The 20345-nt window shown below is 35.2% G+C and overlaps 1 protein-coding gene across 1 annotated transcript in view; it reads right to left on the bottom strand.

Annotated features, from left to right (window-relative positions):
• Window positions 1–18782, bottom strand: part of LOC145691835 (uncharacterized) — a 56342-nt gene extending 37560 nt beyond the window's left edge. Inside the window, exons 1-2 of the mRNA XM_081767152.1 lie at window positions 18689–18782; window positions 16864–16921 (exon numbers count right to left, since the gene is read on the bottom strand). Of these exons, the coding sequence (XP_081623278.1) occupies window positions 16864–16921; window positions 18689–18745 (115 nt within the window). The 5' untranslated portion in view covers window positions 18746–18782. The remainder of the gene's footprint in view (window positions 1–16863; window positions 16922–18688) is intronic.
• Window positions 18783–20345: the final 1563 nt, after the last annotated feature.

Below are 20345 nucleotides of genomic sequence, written 5' to 3'. Positions count from 1 at the left end.
TTTTAGTTTGAAGAGGAGCATGGAAACTGATTGGTAACAATCATTTTCTAATGATGACTAGAACTACTGTAACCATCAATGAAATCTGTATCATTAAACCATCTTTGCGGGAGTAAAAATGTAAAATATTGTCGAATTGTAGGTATAGTGTAGGCAAATTAGCATAGGTGGAACTAGAGGGGGGCTAGGGCGGGCCGGCCCCCCCTAGAAGCAAAGCTGGCCTTCCCTAGAATTTTTCTACTGGACGAAAATAATTCTATTAATTTACTTCAATTTACGCATACCAATTTTAGTGATGTTTGCATTCGACATATTTAATAGTGTCTACACGCGTCCCGGATTGGTGTAACTATTTTTCTAGGGTTCTGAAAATTGGAAGAATCTTTTAGAAGACCTTGTTATAATGCTTTTTTATATATAAATTCTGAGTCCCCCTTTCCTCGCACTCATTATAAGCTCTTCAAGTATTTAGTTCTCCTAACACGAGACTGTCTTGTAACAGTTCAGTGAAAATATATTACATCATAAATTTGCTTAAAATTGTATATTTCCTATATTCAGTTCCTACTAAATACCCAGACAGCACAACGCACGTACAGCATCCGTATAGTACATGTATAATTGCACGGATGAAACATGTGCATCACCTGTATCACCTGTATAATTTTTTTTTTTTTTGTCTGTCAACTCGGTTAAAGGGTTGTCCCCTTTCTTCGGGTCAGTACAGTACTGCTTCCTGTTGACGGCAGTCGCTTCGGTGGATTTCCGCTTCAAACCATTTTTCTTTCACTTCTGCGGCTATCCGCCAAAAGAAGACAGCGGACCGATGGTAGTTGGCGGTACATTGCACATGGAGTACTTTCTCCAGAAACAAAGGTAAAAACTATCATTTAAGCTCAATAAATCACTACCATCAGCATCAGCAAGATAGGCAGAAGTATATACAGTAGTGCACTCTGTATTTCCCTCCGGGGGCGTCCGAGAATGGTTTAGAGTATAAAATGCAAATAAGTTACGTATCTGCCCTTGAAATTATACTCATTTTCGTACAAATTAAAAGGTACGTGTGCTTCATCCACGCAAATGTACATGTGCACATGCACGACTTAATCACGGGTTATATAAATGTGTGCTTCATCCATGCGAATGCACATGTGCACATGCACGACTTAATCACGGGTTATGTACGCGTGCTTCATCTACGCAAATTCACATGTACGGCTTAAGTACGGGTTATGTATGTGTGCATTATCCACGCAAATGCACATGTGCACATACACGGGTTATGTATGTGTGCTTCATCCACACAAATTCACATGTACGGCTTAAGCACGAGTTATATATGTGTGCATCATCCACGCAAATGCACATGTGCACATGTACGGCTTATTCATGGATAGTGCACATGTGCCGTACACGTACGTGTTGTCTGGGTAACTACCTAAAATCTACTCTAATTAGGAAAACTCAATTTTCTATTACTGTTTTACTCGTGCAATTCTGAGCGAAAGTACATTATTCGTAAACGTTAACTATCATGTTCCCACAAGGAAGGGACATGAACATGTCATCCATACTTCCGAATCAAACCTAGTCCATTCGATAAACATAACAAAAATATGTTCATGTACAAAATGTTAAGTGTCATGGAAAACGGATTAAGTCCCTGGGTCCCATTAACCATGTTAGTATAAAGAAAATCCTAGACTTGTAGTGAAATAGCTATTGAGCCGTTCCAGATCAAACCAACACAATATAAAGACAAAATTGACCTTACCATCTCATATTGTCATGAAATTTTGCACAAGGTTACTATTCATATAGACTAAGAAAAATATCAAATTTCAACTTTATATATCAACCGGTATTGTAGATAAGGCTATATAAATTTAAAAAAAAATAATATGTTCAATATATTTTGAAGTTGGAATTGTGGCTCTCCTAATTGAGCTAGAGAGCTGGTTGAGGTGTCATTTTATAGCATTTTTCATGCCATTTCCTGTAGTGTACATCAACATATAGGCTAATACAGAATTCTTTTTTCACAATCAAAATCAAAATTTTACTTCAAAATTTTGCAAAAAGTACATATTTTAAAATTTTGAAATTAATTCCATGAATAAATAGTATTGTTTTAAAGCACCTGGCAAAGTGTGAATTTGGAATGATAATGGGTTCATTGTTAAAAAAAATCAAAACAAACACTAGAGTTTTCATTAATACCTTATACCTAGCTGAAAAATACAGGTATACAAGTTTTTCTTTTTTTGTTTTACATATGGGAATAAATATTAAGTAATAGGTTTAGTAGAGTAATGGGTTTAAAATATATCATATAGATTTGTAATCGGCTGGCAACACTCACTAGCTCATATTCTAAAAACTTCAACTTAAAGCTAAGTTAAAGTGCTGATATTTTTGAAGTTTAGTTTTATAAAAGTTAAGAAAATAATACTAATACAAGTTTCACAATTAAGAATGTTACTGTATAAAAACGTGGTTTGTAGAAGTATACATCTAGCACTGGTGCAACAGCAGGGCTGGCTGTTTTTAAACCAGGTATTTAAAAAATGGTGTAAATAAAAATGCCGCAAATAGTGTGAATTTCATAGTGACATTTTCACATATCTCGAATCACCTGTGTTCTACTTTTCGCCTTGTAATTAAGGGGTCCCGATGAACGCACAAACTTTCTCCCAGCTGGAAACCGAGCAGTGGTTCAGATGCCACTTCAAGTAATATGTCCAATCCTTCATAACCTCGCTGTTACATAAGAACGTTAAACCTAAACAAACCATACGAACTGAAACAGCTTTAGCGGGTAGGCCAGTACCTACCCAAAAATTTTGAAAAATATAAACGGCTAAAAGATAATAAATATATATTTACTGCAAAGAAACAAATACTATACATTTATATTTAAAAAATACAATTTTAAAAAAGATTGGTTTACTCAAAATTAAAATCTTGAAGCCACCCCTGCTAACGAAACAAATTCTATCTTATCTATCTGCTTGCCTGAATGTCTGTTTCATAGTTATCAATATTTTTAACTTTGCTTAAATATTTTGATAGAAAGTAGACACATTTTTCGACTACATCTGTAGTTTATCAATTGGACTCTTCAAAATTTTCTTGAATGATATCTCATACTAAATTTTTAACTTTAAAATTTCAGCATTCATTGTTTATCTAAAACCCATTTCAGCGCACTGGTTATCGGGGACCTACGCAGGAATTTATTTCGGGGATACACAGCTTTCAGAGGGTTAAAATTCAATATGGGTCAATTTGTATTAAAATTTTCAGATGGTTTGCAGGGTTGGGAAAAGGAAGTGTCTAAATCTCCAAATAAACTTCAATTAGAAGACATACTGTATCAGGCTATATCACTGCTGTCTATGAAGAAAATTGGTGGCTCGGGTATGTTTTACAGAAAAATGAACTTGATGAAGTAAAAATAATCTCTTCATCCACAAGGTCCATCTCCGTCATTCTCATATCCAAGAAATGCTGATTTTCTATGGATGTTAGTAGTGGATGTTCTGACAAAAGTTAATCCTGTAACTCCCACTGGAAGACGTTATGTCCTCCTTGAAAGTGATGTGTACCGAAAAAAATGTGGCTTTTTCAAACTTCAAATGATAAATATATCCTACTACTTGTTGAAAAGTTTTAATATGGGCTCATCTATACTCTTTCTTCAAGTAGGTGATTTTCACGGAAGTGTAAAACTTAGCATTCTTGTGTTATTATCCTACGTAGAGAGTATTCTTGAAAAATCAAGTGTTAGTTTTGAATGTGTTTGTTAGTTTAAAACTACCACCCATCATCATCCCAAATTCATAGCACCCATCATAATCCCAAATTCATAGCACCCATCACCATCCCAAATTCATATTTTGCCAGATACAGTTTACAATAATAATACTATCTATTCATGGAAATAATTTCAAAATTTTAAAATATTTGCTTTTTGAAAAAAATTTGGAAGTAAAATTTAATTTTGATTTTGGAAAAAGAACCAGATTCCATATTAGCCTACATGATGCATACCACAGGAAAGGACATGAAAAATTCTATAAAATGACACCTCAATCATCTCTCTAGCTCAATTACGAGAGCTGTAATTCCAATTTCAAAATTCATTGAACATGCTATTTTGGGGATTTTTTTTCAAACTTTACATAACCCTATCTTCAATACCAGTTGATACATAAAGTTAAAATTTGGTATTTTTCTTAGTCTATCTATAGGACATCAATGTGCCAAATTTCTTTAAAATCTGAGATGATGTAGTTAAGTCACTGTGTTTAATTGATATAGGATGACCCTATTGTGTCAACACTGTTCTGGAAAGTCATGTTTTATAGTTCATTATCTTCAGCATGAAACAAGCTTTCCAGAGCTGCTATGTATTGGGGTCCATAATGTACTTGAATAGAGAAAAGTGGGAGAATGTGGGGAAAATTCCCTCCAGAAATTCCTCCCATGACTTTGGACCCCACTGAAGTGGCCTCGGGTAAAAGTACTCAATAAAAATGTATCTTGACAAATACTATAGAGTATAAGAAATTACTGTACCAAGTTTTGCATTGATAGACACAATAGGTATGAGGGGAAAGCATGTATAGGTATACAAGCTTTTTCCTCATATCTATCCCGTTTATCAATAATAGCTATTTCACTACGAGTCTACGATTTTCTTTATACTAACAGAATTAATATGGCCAGGGACTTACTCCGTTGTCCATGGCACCTAATTTTTTGTGCATAAACATAGCTTTGTTATGTTTATCGAATGGACTAGGTTTGATTCGGAAGTACGGATGACGTGTTCATGTCCCTTCCTTGTGAGAACATGATAGTTAACGTTTACGAATAATGTACTTTCGCTCAGAATTGCACGAGTAAAACAGTAATAGAAAATTGAGTTTTCATAATTAGAGTAGATTTTAGGTAGTTATTTAGTAGGACCTGAATATAGGGAATATACAATTTGAAGCAAATTTATCATGTAATATATTTTCACATACAATTTTAAGCATATTTATCATGTAATATATTTTCACTGAACTGTTACATGACAGTCTCGTGTTAGAATAACTAAATAACTTGAAGAGCTTATAATGACTGCGGGGAAAGGGAACTCAGAACTTATATATAAAAAGCATTATAACAAGGTCTTCTAAAAGATTCTTCCAATTTTCAGAACTAAGGGGCCATGCCCCCCTAGGAAAATACTCTAGTTACGCCAATGCAAATTAGATAAAATGGTGGAAAAAGAGAGAAAAATTGGCAGAGATGTGTAGAATAGTGGTCCATTTAACATACTACAAGTCCAGGGAAATCCGAGTAGAGCTTCAGCCGCCATATTGGAAAATACCCGCCGCCTATGCGGGTCTACTTTTTCGTTATTCCGCACACAAAACGGCAGAAAATCGTCAGAGAGAGATAAAAATCGGTAACGGTGTGTGAATAGTGGTCCAATTAACATACTAAAATTCCTGGAAAATCCTAGTCGAGCTTCAGCCACCACCTTGGAAAGTAGCAATCACTGATACCGTGAAACGAGGTTTTAGTTATTCCGCACAAAAAACGCCAGAAAATCGTCAGAATGAGAGAGGAAAATCAGTATAGGTGCGTGGAATAGCGGTACAATTAACATACTAAAAGTCCTGGGAAATCCGAGTAGAGCTTCGCCGCCATTTTGGAAAATGACCACCGTCAGTACCGTGAAACGATTTTTTTCCAAACCAGTATGATGAATTCCAGTATGGTAGATCTTATTCCAGCTCAAGTAATAAAGACCTAATCAATTAACCCTAACAGCTGTATGCGTTGTCCACTCAGTTATTACAACATGTACACTTTAACACTACAAAGTTGTGAACCCGCATCAATGTATGTAAAGGGACAAAAATTTTATAACATAATTATTTATTGATTTTGAAAATGTGTAGTGGTTTCGTCTGTCTAAAGAGATAAATGCACCTGTCTCACTGATATATTCAACTTTTGTCTTTTTACTATCCATGTATTCACGAGCCATGCGAGCTCATTTGCTAGCATTATCCATTCACATCTTTAAAGAGCAAAACCAGTTCACGCTGTAGGTCCTGGACTCGGACTCAGCGATAACCTAACTTCAAGACGAACTACTCAGAGCCGGCAGAAAAGGCGAGGATATTGAAAATGAACCTTATCTGATGACGCTGTTAAAGAGATTCATCCAGTTTCTAGGTTCAGTGCAGAAAGACAAGCGAACGGCCTTCTTATGGATTCAGTATTTTCGTCAAGTTTAACTCTTGCGAGCATTCGTATATGATGAAAGAAATGCAAACATCTTCAATGTGTCAATGGCATTCTTCCCTACTTCCGCGCTACAGGACATTTAAATTGTGCAGAGTAATGCCACTTGTACCTTCAGGAAATGTGTGCTCTATAGAGAAAAACGTTCAGAGATGAGTACGTGAAATACTGTAATAGTGGGTATTTTGTCATCAGAAGAACTGATAAGTTCTGGAGTGGTTTGTGGACGGACTTTATTATAGAACAATGTCTCATGCGGTTAATTAAGAGTTTTTTTTTTTTTTTTAGCTCTGTCTCATGGTCGCGGAGTGATAGATAGTACTGTGATTAAATGGTTTTTGAGTATCCCTACTACAACTGGAATTAACGACAGTCTCGAAAATTTTTGTAATTTCAAATACAAATCGGGTGAGCAACACGTTGAACTTAAACATTCAAGGAAAGCTCGTGACGATGCCGATGTTAAGAAATTGGTCGACTGGCATCGATGTTACAATCTTTTTTCTGAACACAACGAACTTGTGTCTAACGTTACCAAAACGACGATTCCGATCCATTCAATCAGCAGATATCATATTCACAGCTTCAACACCAGTGGTACCGCCTCAAGAATTCCTTGTTAACAACTGCAACAAGGGTCGCTCCATTGCCCAGTTTTCTCGTCATCTTTCCACAGCTGGATTCTCTGTATTGAGAGCACTAGTTGACGCAGACACGCTTATAATGAAGAATGCTGCTGAATTGTCCGTTTCTAGGTCTGAGCACGTATTTGTTGCTGGACAGGATGTTGACTTGCTTGTCCTTCTTCTGACATTTGCAGATCAACATTAAATATTTCATTCGTGAAACAAACATCTGTAAAAACTGAGAACAAAATATACAGCACTAAAAGACTACAGTCCAGCCTAGGTGAAATGGAAGAACATCTTCTTTTCATGCATGCCTTAAGTGGTTGGGATACCACTTCATCACCTTATCGACAAGAAAGGAATACATCTTTTAAAACTTTTACAGTGCAGAAAAGATTTGCGGGAATGTGTATGCGTATTTGCAGCCCATAATGAATCTAAATCTTCGATTGCTGCACCTGGAAGAAAGTATCTGTTTTACTCTGCATGGGACGCCGAATTCTGTTTACACTCTGGATGCTCTGTGACATGTTAACTTCATGAAAGCTATCGCAAAGACTTCTATCCATGGCAGTATAAAGCTGGAATCCTTACTACCAACAAGTACGGGCCCTCCAATATTCTTTGAGAGTGTATCACCAAGTGCAACAAAGGCTGGGCAATAACCTGACGACAAGAGAATGGACATGTCAGCTACTTGGAGACAATCTAGTGCCAGCAATGGCCGAAAAGCCACCAGCTTCTGATCGGCTGCTAGAGCTCATTTTCTGCAACTGCAAAACTGGTGTAGAGAAAGGCTGCAGCTGTAGAAAAGTGGATATCTCGTGCTCTCCCCTATGGGGATACTGCTGCGGCACTGGTTACATGATAAGTTCATATAAAGATAAGGATCATGTATATGATGATCTACTGCTGCATACTGAAGAATTCGGGTATGTGGACAAACCTCATGATTTCGAAGATGACTGTATCAATACATGGATACCAAAACGACGAAAGTTGTAATTTCAATATATCAGTGAGATATGAATATTTATCTTTTTAGACAGACGAAATCACTACCCATTTTCACATTTTTGTACTAACATTTTCAAAATCAATAAATAATTATATGCTGTAAAATTATTGTCCCTTTCCATACATTGCTGTTAGTTCACAACTTTGTAGTGTAAAAGTGTACATGGTGTAATAACTGAGGGTACAACGCATACGTCTATTAAGATTAATCGACTAGGTCTTTATTATCTGAGCTGGAATAAAGTCTACCATACTAGAATTCACCATACTCTTTTCAAAAAAAGACGTTTTACGGTACTAACGGCGGCCATTTTCGGAGATGGCGATCGAAGTCCAGGACTTTTAGCATGTTGATTGGACCACCTGTACCGATTTTTATCTCTCTGACGATTTTCTGGCGTTTTGTGTGCGGAATAACGAAAACGTCGTTTTAAGGCATTAACAGCGGCCATTTTCCAAAATGGTGGCTGAAGCTCCACTAGGATTTCCCAGGAATTTTAGTATGTTAATTGGACCACTATTCCACACACTTGGACCGACTTTTATCTCTCTCTGACTATTTTCTGGAATTTTGTGTGCGGAATAACGAAAACGTCGTTGTAAGGCATTAACGACGGCCATTTTCCAATATGGCGGCTGAAGCTCAACTTGGATTTCCCGGGACTTTTAGTACGTTAATTGGCCCGCTATTCTACACATCTCTGCCAATTTTTATCTCTATGAATTTTTTCCTCCACCTTCATAATTTTTGTTTAATTTGCCCACACTAATAGTGCTGATCAGAGCTATAATATCTCTATATCAGCAAAATTTAAGACCTTTCTTACCTTTAAAAATTATAGACATCACTAATAATAATAATAATAATAATAATAATAATAATAATAATAATAATAATAATAATAATAATAAATAGTACTGACTTTTATTGATTTACCTCCATTTTGACAAATGATTTGATTATTGTTTTCTTATATAAACAAAGCATTTCATTCCCATCCGTAGATGGGCGGGCCGTAGAAGGTTGCGCCTTCTCTTTGGCCAGAGGTTAATTGTTTTCTTACTATGAACAATTAATATCTCACTTTACATTATAAACTACATATGAGTAGTAGCCCTATTGATGCAACCCTTCTTTTACCAAGCGGGATTACTGTTACCCTACAACGTCCGTTTTTCTGAATTTTTTAAATGAAAATATTTTAGGAGAAAAGTGGCTCTCCGTCTATATGTTGAATACTCTAATAACACAATCGAACAACCTAAGAAATACGGGAGTTATTCAGTTATTCAGTTTGGATAATTACGCAACATTGTTGGTAGGGGGAATTTAAGCACTCAGTTCATTTCATTTTAAGACAAGTGATTTCTGTATATACAATATATGTACAGACCACCTTCATATAATAAATATGGACTTTTCGTAATATCAAGCTCAAGGGGGGTGTTAACTTCCAAAACCTTCTTTGCATACGCGACAGTAGAGAACAGTTTTAGATATAACGTTAAAAGTAATCTCACTTTCCCCAAAAGTTCTTTTTGACTTTCGAAAGAATAGTTTCAGGAGTTTCATGTTAGTTCCGGAGTTCTTAGGATTAAAATATTTATGTAATATTACAAGCAAATGAGAGTCGTCCTACAGAAGCACTGGCCCTACCTAGTACTGGAGAGTTCTCTCTCTCTCTATACCGTCCTCTGAATGAAGGAAGTTGAAAAAACACACTAACAAAATTTTAGATTCGAAGTTACATATACTTACACTGAGAATAACAAAAGTAGGGCTAGGTTGTATGGACGATCTGGACGGCATGGCTTACTGGGTATGTAGAACGGTCTTTACAATAAGCAACCTAGTATAGAGGAAAGGCCTGGGTGTGCCAACGGTAGTCTGAAAGTGCGATCGTCGAAGGAGTGCAAGGATATCCAATTATCAAAATCTGGGAATAACATCGAAGTTAACGTTGAAAGATAGCACAACCTCTCAGCGTTGTTTGCATACTGCGGAAATGTATAGACAGGTCGCATAAAAGAAAGCTCTGCTTACAAATCCACAAACGACACAGGGACAAAATTGATCCATTATCAATGCAATAAGGCACGGTAGTTTTAGGACCAAGTTATGTTCCTCGATAAAAGTCGTTTTGCGGAAGTTGTCGACAGATTACAATCAAAGGTGCCCACAAGGGGGGAACAAGGGGCGTCATTGAAATTTTTGGGGGAGATTTTTTAAATGTAAAACAATTAAAATTGCCTCATTTCAAGCAAAGATAAAACAAAACCATAAAAACTAGTTACTCAGTCACTTATTACTTTACTATACCTTCCAGCTCCCCCTTATTAACCATAAATATGTTTCCAGCAGCTCTCGGCTTCTGTTTTCACTTTCTGTAATAAGCTGCTCAGCTGAGAGAACCATGAGTCGGATCGAAATTATATATATATATATATATATATATATATATATATATATATATATATATATATATATATATATATATATATATATATATACAGGGTGCGGCACGTAAAACCGGCCCGTCGTAATATTCTGGTATATTGTGTTTTTGGCAACACTTAAATAATCTACCTTCCTACCAAGAGATGGCGTGTCGAGGTCGGGTCGACTTACATGACCTGCAGCAGTCACGTGCAGCCGCAGCCAGTGAAATTTGTCGAAACCAGTTGAGAAAAAGGCCTCGTTGTGTTAAGCCGGGCGAGTGTCAGTGTGTGATAATGCCGTATTCGATACCCGAGCGTGTTGCCATTGTTGAAGGGTTCATTCTCACTGGATCTTTTGTGAAAACAAAGAATTTGTTTCGGGAGAAATTTCCAGGACGTTCTGTGCCAGGAAAAAGCACCATTCAGGAATTGATTGAAAAATGGCGGCGTACAGGATCGGTTCAAACTGCTACTAGGAACAGACGACCATCTGTCTGCACACCTGAATTAAAGATGCAGGTGGAGGAGATAATGACAAGAAGTCCTCGAAAGTCAACCAGGAGATTGAGTCAACAGGTTCATGCGAGTAAGAGAAGTTGCAGACGTGTTTTTAGGGGACTGAAGTTAAAACCGTACCGGATAAGTGTTGTGCAAGAACTGAAGGAGCCTGACCTGCAGAAGAGGGTGCATTTCTGTTCATGGCTGTTGAGCAATGTTGCCAGTGGTTTCTTGGATCCACTAATGCTCATCATGAGTGACCAGGCGTGGTTCCACCTGTCTGGGTACGTAAATTCCCAAAACAACCGGTATTGGTCGACAGAAAATCCACACGCAATCCACCAGATAGTCTTGCATGATGAGAAGATTGGTGTTTGGTGTGCAATTTCCACCACACGCGTTATTGGGCCCATATTCTTTGAGACGACAGTGAACAGTGAAGTGTATATGGGAATCCTGGAGGAGTTTTATACACACTTGACCGAAGAGGAGAGTCAGTTATGTTACTTTCAGCAGGACAGTGCAACATGCCACACATCAGCTGCATCATTGTCCCTTGTGCATGAGATGTTTACACCAGAGAGGACAATCAGCAAAGGCTTGTGGCCTCCTCGGTCACCAGACTTATCCACGTGTGACTTTTACTTATGGGGACTGTTAAAGGGAAGAGTATACGAAACAAATCCACACACAATTGAAGAACTCAAGACCAGGATCCAGGATGTCACCAATAGCATTACAACACAAGAACTGACAAGGGTATATATGAATCTCCTCAATCGTGCTCACATGTGTGTTGAAGTGGGCGGAGGACACTTTCAGCACCTGCTGTGAAGGCTGCTGTAAAGGTGAGTAGTCATATTCAATACATTACATTTCATTTATGTGTTGTAGTTAATCATATTCAATACATTACATTTCATTTTATGTGTTCACTTTACGGGCCGGTTTTACGTGCCGCACCCTGTATATATATAATCACCTCAGAACAAGCATGAGAGGACACTTGATTAAATTACTAATTTTAAGTTGCGAGACTGAAATTTTGAACGAATGATCATATGAGAACATTATTCATCAGTTTCCTTTAACGAGTAAACAGATGCAAAGGTTTTGTTAAAACGTTAGATTCATTAAGTTCAATGTTTTTATTTACTTTTACCTGTGCAACTTCATGTAATTTTTACACCTTACAATTTCTGAAATTATGCACTTTTCTGTATCTTTAAGAAAATATCTCTTACTTTTTTAAATCATGTAGCCTTGCTTTTGGCTAATGGTTGTTAACCCTATATTGCGCAGTGATAATCCAAATTAACAAACCATGTTGAGTGTGATACTTTGAAAGTCATACCGTAGATTGTGCCACTTCTGTTTCAGATGGTTTCCTTTATGCCGTGCCATCTGTTATGAACACTCATAATTGCATCTCTTTCGGAAGGAGAGGTTTTCCAGCAGTTTCTGTTGCGAGGGCGGATACAGCGTGGGTGCAATGCATTGCTTTGTTTATTTTTGAAGGAAGAGGAGTCGAAAAAAGGGAAATTTTTCTTTGAAAAAATATTTTTCTAGAAGGTATGTGTCTGTTGTTTATTTTAAGTACTTGTAACTTATCACACTAATTTCGTTTTGTATTTGATCGTCCGAAATATGTTTGTATATTCTGATTAACATTGCGCAACTACGAACCTCTTTTACTAAGAATCAAACATTTCTTCGATAGGCCTAATGCAAAGTTTGAAAGGTTGGTTTCTTACCTTCTTTTCTTTGAATTTTGTTGGAATTTTTATTGGCTCATGGAAAGCATTGTTGCGTGCAGTGTATGCTTTCAGTGTTACCAACTTATGAATAAAAATAATATGAAGTTGAACACGAAAAAAAATACTAAACGTAACAACGTCATTTCAGACATCTTTCTCTATTTTTTTTCGATTTTGTGTTATTTTGAAAACCTCAGTTACTCTTTCTCTCTCTTTACTTTCTGTTACTCTTTAGTATTATTTACCGATTTATTGCTGATAAAGATTCTTGAAGACTGTAAAAGCTTATATTACTTTAACAGGTGAGCAAGAATATATTTCGGAAAAACGACTCGTTCAGCCATATATACCTCCTGACGACAGTGAGGATAGCAGCTCGAGGTAAGCGATAGAGTTAGGAGTTCTAGATTCAGACGATGAAGAATGGCATCCTAAATCTGAAACTTCAAATCGATCAGAAGATATGTTCAAAACTATTGTACTCCAGTATTTTACATTGATTTTATTGAAATAGATACTTTTAGATTAGTAAATTAAAAGAATCGTTTGCTTTTTTTTTTTATTTCTTCAGATGAAACAGTAAATGCCAATTCCAGTCAGGCTACAACTGCTGCCAGTCGTCAGCCCGAATGGAAAAGAATAACAAGAAATTATCCACCTCTTCAGTCACCACAATAGAAATCGAGTTTGTCTTCTCTAAATGAAATCAGATCTCCAATTGAATATTTCCAAATGTTTTTAGTGCTGATATTCTGGATTTAATCGTTCGTGAAAGCATTTTATATTCTAACCAGAAGGACCCCAATAAACCTTTGGAACTAACTAAGTTAGAATTAGAAATATTTAAGAACCGTAATGTTCATGTCCATTTTCGCATACCAAGGACAAGATTGTATTGGAGTTCATCCTATAGAATTCGCCAAGTTGCTAATAACATGTCTTACGGCATTGTGTTTCACTTCAAAGAAAAATTGTTTACTGTCTCTCTATACATAATAGGTGTGATCCATGAAAGATATGTTACTAATTTCAGATTAAACATACTATGTTTCAGCATACCTTAGAATACATATTGTTTACTAAAGCATGTTATGAAAATCTGCGCAATACTAGGTGTAAAGCAAGACTGTAACGTCTAAAAAATTCTGTATTGGATATCAATGAAAAATTAAACAAATAAGGTTCATAATTGCGCAATGTTAATTCAAATACACAATTCTACTGACGTCATATGGTAAATGTGAAAGTCAAAATTTATTATTAGTTTGGTTTAGATACGCGAATACAGTAAGAAAAAACATCTAAAAATTTTTTTCTCGAAACTATTAATAAATTGCGCAATATAGGGTTAAAGTACATATAACAATATATTACCTGACCAGGATAGAACAGTGTGGTTTTGGGAGGATGGCTCTGCCGTTGCACTTACATCAGTTTCTTGGCAAGCGCGGTGGAACAGGGGAGCGGAGAGTTTCACTCTGCAGTGTATCCAACGGTTTTTAAAAGTTGCAGTTTGGATGTTATGCATATCCTAATCTCTTTCCGCTTAATAAAGAAGGCCGTAAGTTATGTGGTTGTAGTGAACCATTCCTGCAGTACTGCAGATGTATTGTGAATAGTGATATACAGTGTTCGAAGTGGGGAAAAAAAGCAGAGGCGTTATGTTTTATTATGGTTTTGACTCAACATACCGGCTATTTGAATAATGTCTTGATCACTGAAAAAACAGAGACGGTATGTCCTCATTACTGAAAAAACAGAGGTGGTATGGCATACCACCGCATACCGTCTCACTTCGACCACTGGTGATATATGAATGGTAATTACCAACTTAAGAACAACATAGCACAGTTGACAATTCAGTGAGCTTCTACCGTGTATTAAGCAGATTGTATAAAAATTGATTACGTTTTATTCGATGTCATTATAAAACAGGAGCAGCCTGTAAAACGCTGCTTGCTAGTTTGTTCGTAAGTTAATATGGAGGGTGCATTTTTGTTGTAGTTATTTGTTTTTTGCTTGTTACTTAAGATGTTCTGCAAATAACTTCAATAACTTTTGAAACTGTCTGTCATAACTTGAGCCAGGGGCGGATCCAGGCTGAATGTTTGGGGGGCGGTCGTTCGAAGTAAAATCAAGGTAAGAGTGTATTGCAAAAAAAAAAAAAAAAAAAGTAAAACAACTTTAAAAAAGAAGTAGCTATTGTCTGCAATTTCTAGAACAGAAATGACCACCTGCGATTTCGAAGGTGGACTTTTTTTTTTTTTTTTAAGCAAGAACGCCAATGTAAGGAATTTCTTGCAATTTATTGCTTTATTTGACTTTTGCAACGTAAAACAAAAAAATAAGTAAGGCCTACCTATTTTAGGTTTTATTTTACATTTATAATATAAAGGTGAAAATTCTTAGGTTTTATTTTTAAAATAAAAATATCCTATTCTGGGGGGGGAGGGCAGGCAATTGCCCCGATTACCCCGTCCCCTGGATCTGCCCCTGACTTGAACATATGCGTGAAGTGGTTTATTACGAACAGGACGAAAAGAACTCTGATAGAGTAATCCGGTTAGAAATACTGCTGCTTGCATTTTAGTTCCAAAACCGGGCGCCCGCACTCGTTCGCTGGTCAGGTAATACCTAAATAAAGACTAATTTTAACATAAACATACGTGTAAACAATAAATCAGTAAAATACTGATTATAAGTGAATATCGAGGTATATAGGGAATTTTAGGTCAGTTAAAAAGTAAAACAAAAGTAACTTTTAATTAAGTGTACCGGAGAAAAAGGAATTGCTCTGATAAAACATTTAAAAGTTTAAAGTCAGGAACGAACAACAAAAATTCTTGTTGAGATTAGTCGAGCATCACTGAAAAGTCGTCACCAAGCAAAGAAAAGAAGGGATTGCATCATTCCAAGTTGATTAATATAACACATGTTTTGCCTATCATACTACCTATTAATCTTAGTGTCTAGTTGTATTATTTAAAGTTTGTAATGTCTGGATTTAAACATAAAAGTAATTAACATTGAAAAATCGTGTTTTTGCCTACTTTTACAAAATTGTTCAAAATGTGCAACCTCTAAATATTATCCAATCTCCTTGAAATTTGTTATATATACCTTTTACATCACTGAGACTCGAGGCATAAGCAAAATCTGCACAAATTTTACATTTTATTTTTTGCCTTACACATTGAAACATCCTAAAGTGTACAAAGATTAATTATCAATTTTAAGTTGAAATAAACCACATTTAAATTTAAAGTTTGTGTGATTGCAATGTGAGTCCTGAATCCATTTTTTTTTTACCAATGATTTCACTTATTGTGATAGGAAGACATGTAAATTTAAATGTGAGGGGGATACTTTGTTAATTTAGGGGGAATTGGCGTCACAGCCTTTGGGGGGATTGGCACCACTGATTACGATTAATCACAATTAACCATCTTGCAGCGAAATAATGGCGTGTCACTCAGTGAACACTATTTGGAAAGGTAGCCGTAGTAACCCTGTCTTTTGTGGAAGGCATAATTATCAATCTTGCGAAATACGTGGATATATTGCAAGATGGATTGTTAATTTTCTTTGAGAGAGGCTAATTGTCCTGGGATGGTATGCAATTCATAGATGACGGGCCATCTTCGTCATAAGATAAAGCTAATTACACCCAGCAAGAGGCAAAATGGAGTTTAAGCTTTGCTGGAACTTAGCCCGGACCTGAGACTAAAAGAATGTTTGCATATCCTGTAACTAAAAATATATAACAAGTTATAAACACTAGATCTGGATTGTAAGATAGATGCCACACTCAGTTCTTCTTTCTATCTGTTTATCCGCAATATGAAGAAGATTTGGAGCTATTGAGGCTTGCATCGTGGTGCAATATAAATATGTGCAAGATTTTTTTAAAATTTTGTAATGTAATAATATCGTAGGTCTACTTGTTAGTTCCAATATAACATGAACAGATTACCCAAACTAATTTCTATACTGACTGAATTCCGTAATAATACTTTGTATTAAAATCGAAAAGAATATTGTTCCACATCTTGTCCTTACAAATTCAAGGAAACACTGATAAGTCATGAATTTAAAATCGCACAAAGTTAAAAAAAATATTAAGTCTAAAGAAATTATTTAAAATAAATATTAATTAAAAATTAAAATTGGTAATAAAGAACTACATACAGGCTAGAATAACAAAATCTTACATGATGTTGGATATTTGCTCCGGCACTCCTGAAATGGAGTTTTTCCATTGTGAACTATCTATGAAGAAAAAGATATAGCAGAACTTTAAATAATAATATTTGTTGGCAATGAAGTGGTTTTTCATTGTAATAATACCATACACTGAGTGAAACAACTACAGTGCATAGAAATACAAAATAAATAAATATAGTAAATAAAATAAAACTAAGTAAATACTAATGCTATTTTTTTACTCGTACTATCTATTGCGTCATGACGATATTTTTTCCTGAAAAAATAAAACAAAAAAATGAGCTTAAGGATATAGAGTCTACGTATAAAATTGAAATTAATACATTAAATAACTGAACATTTATTTAATATTATAATTATTTAGTGTTTGCATTCGAAACGAGAAATTTCTCGTTTCGTTTCGAAAACGTACGCCAAGATACGTCGATACAAGAAGTACTTTTTTCAATCCGAGACGAGACAAGAAGTGCCTTTTTGAATTCGAGAGGAAACAAGAATTATCTTTTTCAATTCGAGACGAGTCGAGAAGTATCTTTGCGAATTCGAGACGAGACAAGAAGCACCCTTTCGAATTCCAGACAAGAAGTATGTTTTTGAATTCAAGACAAGAGAAGAAGTACCTTTTTGAATTTGAGACAAGACAAAAAGTATGTTTTTGAATTTGACACGAGATAAGAAGTACAATTTTGAATTCGAGACTAGACAACAAGTACATTTTGGAATTCGAGAGGAGACAGTAAACATCGTTTTGAATTCGAGACGAGAGAAGAATTTTCTCGAGTTCCGTCAGCAAGACTAGTACAGAAATCTTAGATCTAAACACTTATTTAGTATTACATAATTCATAGTATATAAGCTATAAGTTGATAAATTGATTATAATTAAGGGCATTTATCGGTGCTTAAGGACATTCAGGTCATTATACAATATACTCTAATAATAAATATGATTTATATGTTGTTGTAATATCGTATTCTTCGTGGGTCTCTTATGATACGGAAGTATTGTGACAACTTCTAGATGAGGTTAAGAAAAAAACAGTCATGTAAATTTTAAAAAAAAGTCAGACAAAGAAAAAATTCGAGAGAAGACGAGACTTGTGCAAAATTTATGTGACGAAAAGAGAAAATCTTATCTCTTATCACGTTCTGTCTCGTGAGAGCATCACTAATTATAACAGTAAGCTTTTAATTTTAAATCGAACACAAAAGTAAATTTCAAAGATAGTGTTTGAACTCGGCCAAACTCACATCCTAACTTTATAAATGTCATTAGGCTACGGACTTAAAAAAAAAACGCTATTTCTTTTCTTTTCTTCTTTAAATCAATTACATACGGTCTTTTATTCCTATCTAAAAATATTTCATGAGTTAAATAGGACAATGCATCAATGACAATATTAATGCTTTTGGAATTGCATACCAAATTTAGAAACTCATACTAGATTTTTGTTTTACTTTCATTTCTGCACATTATTTTCGTACTACCTATATTTAAAGATGTTTTAAAATTTGATTTATACTTCGTTTAACACATTTCTATACCTTTATTTCTAGATTTTGTATAATTAAAAAAAACTTACCTAGTGTTAGATAAGAAGGTATGTGATAGAATTCACATGAAGTTTACTTCTTCAATCAATTTCATGCTGCACAGGATCTATACAATCTGATACTTGATATTATAAAATTTGGAGGCATAACAGTGAAACTTATATTAATGACAAAACATTATTATCGATATATCAAAAATAGTTAATGAAGATCCAAATATAGTAAACTAAAAATTAATTAAACGAAACTGTTGACTTACATGACAAAAACCCAATCCGCAAAACATCACAATAAAGAATGAATATAAAAAAGTCATGGTTTCAGATCCTTCTCTGAAGAACACGTAGTAACAAATGAACCGTAAAAATTGAAATAATCAAACGAGATTACAGCTATTGTATGTAACAAGGAAGTCTTCTTGAGCACGCTCGCATGAATATGTTGTTTGTGGTGCAAACATTTGTCGAGAAATATTCGAACGTAATATCCATTAATGGCTCAGAGTTTGATAAGATTCTTGTGTTTAAGCTATGTAACATTACTTCGTGCGTTTCTGCACATTTAAAAGAAAATCATAACTGTATTCGAAGTTCCGTATTATTCATGATAACCTTTCATTCGAATTCTTTTGCTTCGTTACAAAGTTTTGTTAAGGAGCACGGTGGCTCAGTGGTAGAGCGCTTACCTGTAGTGCGTGGGGTCCCTCGTTCGATCCCTGGCCAAGTAAGTTTGTGGTGGACAACAGCATGTTCGTGGATTTTCTCGAGATCCTCCTGTTTCTTTCCACTTTCTCATTCCACCGATTCTTCCATAATCATTCACTTTGCTTTATTTCCTACCCAACTAGGTACTACCATGAGCAAAATAAATGACGCGTCTCTTTATTTTGAAGTTTTTTGAAAATATCTCCGTTTTCTTTATATGTTCGAAATTTCGGAAGGTTTCCCCAGCAGGACAGGTTAATAACAAACCCGTTTTTAATATTTGTGTTAGATATTAGCTTAAAATAAAGAAATTAGAAGCAAAAAACATTAAATCGGCAGAAATCTCGAGAATTACCAACTCTGCTAAAGTGGGAAATTTTCAAGAACGCGAGGGAATTCTGCAGTTCAACACGAAGCAGCGACATCTATGTCATTGAGAGAAGCGTGGATTAGATCTACAAACGAAAATTTTAACGAAATATTTCTAGTATGTCTTATTATATGCATTATCAGCGAACTCCAAATATATGAATCTATGCTAAGTATTAACGTATAGATAGTGCAAATAGTGGAAATTACCTATGGAAAAAGACGAATTGTTAGCCCAATCGTAATGAAAAATCGTCTTTACTGTAGAACAGGTTCAGCTTATGTAAGAGAGCAAATAGCTCAGTTAGGTAAAGCAACGAGTTTGTATACCGAAGATAGACGGTTCGAATCCCGTGGAAATAATGTTGTCATTTTTATCACTAAGGTTATTTTAATTATTTTTTATTTGGGAAAGAATCAAATTGTAACATATGTGTAAAACTCATGACGATACCAAAAAAAAAAAAAAAAAAAAAAAAAAGAGAGAGAGAGAGAAAATATCGTCGCATTTGCATTAGTGTCTCTAATTTTTGTTTGCAAACAGATTCGTAATTATTTCCCCTGTGCTCACTGATGCATAACGAATGTTTTCCAGTAAATGTTAATTCTAATTTGGAGAATTTTATAGTTTGACAATGTTTCTCACTACATAGTCTTCTATCGACGTGTTTGGATATTTTGATAACAGATTTCCCTATTAAATGTTTAATTTTCTCTATAAATATTTGTCTTAAATTGAAATTGTTTTGAATTTACTACATAAGCAAAGTTGCCCGAAGGAGGGGAGCTCAAGTAATAGATATTCTACGTAAAAGCAACCTATTGTAGAATGATGATGCTTCT

Source organism: Thermobia domestica, chromosome 8 (genome assembly GCF_964235325.1).
Source record: "Thermobia domestica chromosome 8, izTheDome1.hap1.1, whole genome shotgun sequence".
Classification (NCBI taxonomy): Eukaryota; Metazoa; Arthropoda; class Insecta; order Zygentoma; family Lepismatidae; genus Thermobia; species Thermobia domestica.
Note: the sequence above shows the minus strand (reverse complement) of the source record. Positions and strands in the feature narration are given on the sequence as shown.